General features: G+C 37.7%; 1 protein-coding gene across 7 annotated transcripts in view; it reads left to right on the top strand.

Moving 5' to 3' along the window:
* The window catches only part of ncam1a (neural cell adhesion molecule 1a), a 489,661-nt gene that overhangs the window by 330,573 nt on the left and 150,261 nt on the right, over positions 1 to 8,827 (top strand). For all 7 annotated transcript variants that reach the window (XM_048615409.1, XM_048615408.1, XM_048615406.1 and 4 more), the window contains exons 8-9: positions 1,096 to 1,259; positions 5,306 to 5,448. In XM_048615409.1, the coding sequence (XP_048471366.1) occupies positions 1,096 to 1,259; positions 5,306 to 5,448 (307 nt within the window). The remainder of the gene's footprint in view (positions 1 to 1,095; positions 1,260 to 5,305; positions 5,449 to 8,827) is intronic.

Genomic DNA, 8,827 nt, shown 5'->3' with positions numbered 1-8,827 from the left:
CCCCTCCCTACCTCCCCACCTTCACTCACCTTTACTGGCTCCATCCCCGCCTCTTTGACCTGTCTGTTTCCTCTCCACCTATCTTCTCCTCTATCCATCTTCTATCCGCCTCCCCCTCACTCCCTATTTATTTCAGAACCCCCTTCCCCTCCCCCATTTCTGATGGAGGATCTCGGCCCGAAACGTCAGCTTTCCTGCACCTATGATGCTGCTTGGCCTGCTGTGTTCATCCAGCTCTACACCTTGTTATGTTAGATCAGTTTGTGTCTTATTTCTTAACAGCAGATGTACATCATTTGAAATGTTCTAAAACATTAGCATTGAGTTAATCATGCGTGTTACTAAAACAGCACGAGGCTGTTATTTTTTTGATAAGTTTATAAAATATGTGGTAACCTGAAGACTAGAAGAAGGTCCTCTGGCATCAAGTAGTGTTCCATGTCTGCAACGCATGCTATTTGCAGGAAACAGTTGAATTTGTTGCACCTAACTTATTACATTGCACTTCACACATGTGGGTGTCAAAAACCTAGTTAGCTAAGTATGGATAATTATTCCCCTTTTTATTTAAATTTACCTCCATACATCTGAATTAATTTTAATTCAGTTTTACTCTTTATGATGTGAATTGGAAAGCTGTCTGAGAATGGGAGCCAAACAAGCTTTGTTTGCAATTGATTTAACTTTCTTTTATGATGCACAAGAGGTTTTAGTGTTAAAAAGGTTAAAAAAAATCTTTTATTTTATGTGTAGTACGTTTATTTTCTTGAAATATTTTCCCCTCTGGTGCAAGAATTAAATTGACTTTATTTACTGCTGTAATAAAGGATTGTGAAAAATGGGGCTAACTTTGTTCAGAAAAATCTGCTTTGGTGCTTCATCATATTGTAGAATGGCACAGTTTTGCTGTATCTATTTAATAATAACTGTGTTAAACCATGATAAAGCCCTCCAATGGTCGCAAGGTTACTGTAAAACTACCTATGTTTTCTAAGAAAACTGTCCCCAATCTTGCAGATATATGTACGTTCTCTGCTGAACCTATGATTTGTAGTTATTAGCCTGACATATCTCATTTGTCGTGTTCTTTTTCAGAGACGATGTGGTAATTGAAGCAGATGGGGATAAATACATTATGAATGAAGATGGCTCTGAACTCACAATAAACAAAATCAGTAAAAGAGATGATGGTGACTACATCTGCATTGCACAGAATAAGGCTGGAGACGCTGAGCTGGAGATCACCCTCCAAGTGTTCGGTAAAACTCTGCACAGTTTGACACAGTTGTCATTAGAGTAGACCAGCCAGCCCTATCCTGCCAATTTCCCAGCAGTTCTGGGGGTGAATGAGTTTGAGAAGTGTAGACGATGAATCCTCCACCCTTCCTCCTGCATTGTGCAGGAATATTCAGCTGGTAGCTACATACAAATCAAAGATTAATGCTCCTTACCTGGTTTGAACAATCTACTATTAGGTAGCTTCTGGGTAGTTAATGTGGCAATATAAAGGTGGGGAATTCAGCAAATATAGTACAGTATTTGACCCTATTATAACTAGGTGAGATAAGGGAATATTCTTCCCTCTTTTTAACCCCAACTTTCCTTTGGTGAATCGCAAAAATTTTTTTTTGCATTTTTAACACTCAACTCGCTCTTCAGTTGAAACATAATTGGCTAGCTTGAAATAAAGGCACCAAGTTACGAGGTTTTTTTCTGTGTAAGGAAATCTCTTTATACGTGAACTCCTCATGTAAGTGTGAATTAAAAACGAGATTTCTTGATGCTGACTTAATTGTCGGGTTTCACTACCATTGGATGAAATGGTCATTGCAATGCCAACATTAGAATAGAACATCCTGTACTGTCACGTGTACTCAAGTACAGAGGTGTAGGAATGCAGTGAAAAGTTATATAATGTCGCCTTTTATGGTGCCATCTTCGGTACAAGTCTTCGATATAAAAAAAGAAATAAAACAGAAATGTAGCTGCATTACTTCATAGAAATAAGACATAGTTAAAAGGATAGTCACTACAGTCATATAAACAAATTACACATAAATATTACATAGCAGTAGCTGACTGCAGGGTCTTCCACACATGGTATTTTTATATAGATTGCCGTAATATGTGGTCAAGTGATCATAGCAGTTATTTTAGGTCAGTATTTGTCCTCTAACAATTGCTTTAGTCCATTTAGGCTTCTGATGTATCAGGTAAAATATCAAATGTTAGAAGTTGAATATAGTTACTCCTGTGTTCACCAATATTGTAACAATGCACAAAAGCAAATGGATTTTTTTGATCAAGCAACACGGTGCTTCTCCTACTGTGACCTGACACAGTAAACATCTGCCTCTAATCCAGGGAAATTGTTCAGCCATCCAGGGAATTTGCCTTCTAACCTAGAGCTTGAGATGCAGTGGAGACTGTGGGGTATCTTCCAGAACAGGTAGAAGTCCAACTTGCAAGAGATGTCCCAAATATGAAAGCCTAGAATGCATTTGTTTAGATGCTAATCCATGCACCATCAGTATCAAAAAATTAAGGCATTCACACATTTTAACTAAAGCGAATAATTTCAATTCTGTCCTCTACCACTGCAGGGCAAAGTAAGCTTTGAAAAATAACGAAGCTCCCTCTGGTGGCAAAATATTCTGCTACTTGAAGTCCCTTCAGTTGAGTTTTTTTTTCCACTCATTCAAGCAGCGCAGGATTAAAGAAGGATTATTTGTTTGTTTAGAAAACTTTCTGTCCCATTTGTTCACAAATACATGCAGTGTGAATAGCTAACACTAGTAGTGTAATGAAGATGCTGGAATCTGGGAGGGGGAAAATAACCCCAGGAAAGGTTCAGCATGTAAGGTGACAGTTGCAGAGAGAAATCAAGTTGATGTTACAGGTGAATAACTCGCTTCATCAAAATGAAATGTTAACTCTGTTTCTGTCCATGCATGGTACAAACTGCATCAGACTGATCGTCATGCAGCCGCTGTTGAGAATCAATATTTCAATAGTATCTACCATGGAAAAGTGGTTGATCAACGTTTTATCTTAAACTACAGCTTGATATGGAGATTTTTTTAAATTAGGAAAACTGTTAGGATTTTTAAAAAAAATATGATGCACTTTAGTCATTTGATGGAACCTAATGGTAGCCTGTCACATTTTCTACCATGAAATAAAAGGATTATCTTGTAGAAGAGAATGTACAGCTACCCCTTGAGATAAATGTTGCAATTTAATGCTCCCAACATAAAGCTTGGCACAAATCACTCATGAATTAAAATCAGGTACTTCTGTGTCCCGCCTGATTTGATTGGTTAGTTCTAATTAATAACTAAATACATCTTGAAGGATGAAACATTGTGTAAATTGTCTGTAATGATCTTGCCCCTGGAGTATAAGGATGCAAAAATAATACTGCAGTTATACAACACCCTGGTTAAGCCTACTGGAGTCAGGAGTGCAGATCTGGGCACTACACCTCAGGAAGGAGATATTGGCCTTGGAGGAAATATAATGTAGGTTTTACATGAATGATACCTGGACCTAAAGAGTTAAATTATGAGGAGAGATTATACAAATTCTGCCTGTTTTCTGCAGAATTTAGAAGGCTAAGGAGTGATCTGATTGAAGTCTTCAGTATTAACAAGAAAAGGCAAGGTAGAATAACTATTTCCACTGGTTGGGGATTCTAGAACGAGGAGGCATAATCTGAGAATTTGGTCCAGATCATTCCTGCAGAGATATTAGGAAGCACTTCGACTCACACAGGAAGGTAAATGTTTGGAACTCTCTTCCATAAATGGTATTTGATGCTGGATCAGTTGTTAATTATAAACATAAGATAATACCTTTGGTTCATATCCGTTAAGTAAATTTTTGTTAAGCAAAGGCAAGTATGTGGAGTTGGGCCAGAGACTGACCTTGATCTCTTTGAATGGTGGAACAGGCACGAGGAGCTGAATTGCTGACTCCTCTCCCTTGTCACAGTTCAGGTCTCTCTCATTCAAAACGTTGATTTTTCCCTTCTGTTAGCATTGGGTAGGACCTATAGTAGCCAGCTGTTGAGTTGCTATCCATCTTTCGTGACCCCTAAAACTGAGTTTACACTAGGCTAGCTGCTTCAAAGCAGCATTCAAGAAAGGTAGAAAAAAAGTTACATTTAACAGCATCTTTTACTACCTCATGAGATCCTAAAGCCATTTCACTACTTTAGAAGCGTCTGTTCTAAAGTAGAAAACAAGGCAGCCATAGTTGCACACAGCAAGGTTCCACAAACTAAAAATTGATCTTGACTGGGTAACCCATATTTCAGAAGTGCTGATTGAGGGATAATTTTTAGTCAGGACATTGTGGAGATCTTCCTTGTTTTTCTTGGACATACAGCTGTGAGATCTTTTACCTCCATGCCAAGGGACATACAGAGTCTCTCATGTCCCTGGATAGGAGGCCCATGTTCAAGTCCTACTTACGTCACAACATCCCTGAACAGGTTGGTTAGAACTTTCCTTTTGTCTCTTGGGTGAACCATTGCTGGTAGATCAAGAAACAGAGAAACTGTACACCTTGCTGTTTGAGAGACTCTAAATGATTTAAAATGACAGCGCAGTGGGTTGCTGGAAATTAGTAGTTTTTCAAAAATTATGGAGGTTTTAATATTAAAGTGCACGTCAAGGAAGCTTTTAAAATTGTAAGCACTTCTCCATAATAGTTTTAATGATGCACATTTATTTAAAAGCTTCTGAACACGGTGATTACCTAATTGGTTCATTTCATACCTACATATTCCTAGAATTTCCCCACTTGAATATCTGTCAGCCACGAAAGGCAGTTATCATTTTTATTTAATAGCTGTGTTTTATGAATTAGTCTACTCAAGAACAATTGCTGCTCCATGCGCCAATTTCTGAAACCGACAACGACAATGGAAAGGGAAATCCCAGTTAGGGCAATTCTGTTAATGTCAGAGATAGCAGGAACTGCAGATGCTGGAAAATCTGAGATAACAAGGTGTAGAGCTGGAATAACACAGCAGACTTCTGATGAAGGGTCTAGGCCCGAAACGTCAGCCTTCCTGCTCCTATGATGTTGCTTGGCCTGCTGTGTTCATCCAGCTCTACACCTTTTTATCTCTGTTAATGTCATGTTGTTTTTGTTGAAAATTTGGAATTTGCAGCCCCTGTTTTAATTGCTGAATCATCGTAATAGCTAACTACAAATTTGATCAGTTCGTAGACATTCCTTATTACTTGGTGCCAGCTGTGTCATTAACCAGGATTTAAAACTCCTTTTTGTCTTGTAGTGAAACCTGAAATTACATATGTAGAAAACAAGACCGCAGTAGAGCTTGAAGAGCAGATTACATTGACCTGTGAGGCCAAAGGTGACCCTACCCCAACCATCGTTTGGATGAAAGGTGCCCACACTTACAAGGATGGAGAACAGGTAGAACAAATCAATGAAATCTAGCTTGATACAACGGTGGATGAATTTGTACCTCCTTTACCCAAATGGAGAACGAGCACAGATTTCATCATCTGTATGTCATTACTTGTATTCACTTGCCCACAAAAATTAAGCAGAGCCAATAATTTTAAGTCCACTCTTTCTTGCTTGCCTCTGTGATTGTGACTGGGTTATGCATGACTTTGTTGCCTGTCTCCCCCAAGGAGAACTTGAAGGAACTGAACCATAGCTCACTCTATGTGGAATCACCATTTGCCATAGTATGGTTTGGCACGTTTCTGAGTCCACCAGCATCCTGTCCAGACAGGCACAAGTTCAATGGTGCCAAGGCCAATGGTAGCACTAAAATTGGTGCATCAGCAGGAATCACCTGACCTAGTACAGACTGCTGTTAAGCATGGCACTTTCTGGATTATAGAGCTCAATACTCAACCATGTGCTCTATTTTTGGATGAAGTTTGCTGGTAGGATACCAAAATTGTTGGCTATATTAATAGTTTATCAATTAGAGGTTTTAAATAAAAAGGGATTAACTCTTTTGCAAAACACAAAATGACTTCTCTCACAGCACACCATCTTTGAAAAACAGCAAAATTATTTTGCTTCTATAATTAAAATCTCAGTGCTGTATAACATTTAGTCAGGATTATGATTGAATAATGATATACAGTCATTATTGGCAATCACCTACAGAGTTGTAATTTGTTCAATATGTTCTGATGCTATGAAGATTGTTTGGAAATCAGACCCCTCTCATTAGATCCATGATTTGTTGTCTTCATAGAGTATAGAGCTCTTGTGATTCCATTGTCTGAGAGTAGGTATTATGCATGATGGAAGAGCACACCCTGACAATATGCTCTGCTGTTGTAACCGAGAAAGACGCCAGTTTCTATTTAGATACTTATAATGAACATTCCCTCAAAGCTTTATTCTAGAAAATGGGTGCATTCAATTGATTACAAACATAAGTGAAAGTGGCGGACTGTGGTCAGTTTACATTCTTGTGTACGATTTAAAAAAAAACACGCAGGGATGTTCATTATAAGAAAAGGGATGCATGCATAAGTCACTGATTTTATCCAGGTTTGCTTGTTTGTGTGTGAATCCTTCTACCTATTTAATCACTTAGTATTATTTTCTGGATTGTGGCCTCATCTCATCAGATGAGTTCATGAGAAACTGGAAATAATTATGTAGCCTGACATGTCATCTTGTGAACATGTCAGCATGCCATGTGTATAGGCCTCTGAAATGATCATAACATTCTTATTTATGTTGGGTAAAGATTTCCTCTTTACTGTTGTAGTGTGAACTAATGTATTTAGCACTACCTTCTCATGTATAATTGGAAATGGACCGCAAATCCTTGCCAACAAATGCTCACATCCCATGAATGAAAATCATAAACTGTTCATTTATATATATCGTTATGCCTAACATACCCAGAGCTAGTATGTGCCCCTAATTGTCTTTTGATGCAGTTTCACATTTTGAACATTTTAATAAGTTCATCACTTTTTACTTCTTGATACATTCTTGTAGATTAGAGTAGAACGAAGAATCCAATATAGGTAACAAAAACCTATGCAATTTCAAGACTCTGTGACATTCACAATGCAAAAATAAATAAATAGAAAGTTTATGTTTCTCATACATTCTTTCCAAACTAACATAATACTTTACATTACGCCAAGCATGCGACCTATGCTGAAATCATACAAAGTTTCCCTCCTGGCTATTTTAGTAATTGAGGTGGGGAGTTTCAAGCAAGCTTGATAAAAGTCCAAATTTGTTTGTAGGTTCTCCTACCACGAGCTGACTCCATGCCTTTAAAACAATGCTGTCTTTTCAATCTAATAACTCTTGTGAACCAAGATAAACAAATTACTGAATTAATATGGAATCATCACTGTAATTACGTTTACTATTATAGCATTTGGATTTCATTAATCTTAAATTTTAATTAACACAGATAATACAGATGGTAGAATTTGACTGGATTGCCTGAGAAACACAATTAAACAAAAACTCTCGAGTGATTTATATCAATCGAATAAAACTAGTGTAATACATAATCACTGTGGTGAGCCATGTATTTCTCATATGTGAAGGCCTGATTTCACCAGTGAAATTGGCATGTATTTTACGTAATTAATATTCAGTGGAACTAAAAGACTAGAACAAGTTGAAAAATGTTCCACTTCGGAAAGCAATGGACAAAGCCACAGACATTAATAACTTCTTTCTTGGAACAATGCCAGTTGCAAATAATTTTCTGGGAACAATGACTGCATGGTGGAAGATGTGTAGTAGACAGTGGGTGCTATTGAAAATTAGCATAAACTTGGATGTTTCCCTGTGAAAGCAGGCACATGGCTTAATACATGAATCTAATGTTAGGATTCAGTGCAAAGCTGCCTCAACACATTTGGTGTGAGGTCAAATTCAGAAACTAGAAAAGTTGCAGTAGCTCAAACTCCCTTACTTCAATTAAACATCCCCTTATCTTTTGCCACATTAAACTTTTCAGGTTCATGATATTTAATTGGCATATCCGTCACTTTTAGGCACTCAATTAGTTTTTCCCAGTCCATAGTTCTTCCTATATTGAAATAAAACAAAGATCTGCAGATGCTGGAGATCTGAAACAAAAAAACAATTAGAAATTTCTGGTAAAACTCAGCAGATCTGAAGAATGGTCACAGGATTTGAAGCGTTAACTATTTTCTTTGCTGAGTTTCTCCAATTTTCTGTTTTTGTTTGTTTCGTTCTTCTTGTACTTAATGTTTATAAGTTTAGGCCCATTGCTGTTCAGTCTAATACATGTGAGAGTGCCCTGGAACACTTATTTTAGGAAGTTGCTTGTTGGTTTTGCATGTAATTCTGAGGAAGGACATGCAACAACCACATTTGCTGACAGTGTTAACTATGCTGGAATTCCTGTTAATTGCCATTCCCAATGAATTTTCCAGAGTGAGGAGTAGAGCAACAAATAGTAAATGTGTTTATCTGTTTAAAATCCTTGAATGAACAGAATACTTTTAATCTACAGTCCTCTTCTTTCAAACTGAAACAGAGACTTACAAACATCTGCATTAATGTTCTTTTAGCCTACATGTTAGGTTCATTGATTAAAAAGTCCCATACAAAAATAGACCAAGTTCAGCTTTTGCCAACGATCGTTTGTTTGCTGAAGCTGGTGACGGACAAGTTCAATTTTCAGAAAATGACCACGGATTTTCAACATAACATAGTGTGGAGCTGGAGGAACACAGCATTCCAGGCAGCATCAGAGGAGCAGGAAAGCTGACGTTTCGGGTCGGGACCCTTCTTCAGAAATGGGGGAGGGGGAAGG

Source organism: Rhincodon typus, chromosome 32, assembly GCF_021869965.1.
Source record: "Rhincodon typus isolate 14 chromosome 32, sRhiTyp1.1, whole genome shotgun sequence".
Classification (NCBI taxonomy): Eukaryota; Metazoa; Chordata; class Chondrichthyes; order Orectolobiformes; family Rhincodontidae; genus Rhincodon; species Rhincodon typus.
Note: the sequence above shows the minus strand (reverse complement) of the source record. Positions and strands in the feature narration are given on the sequence as shown.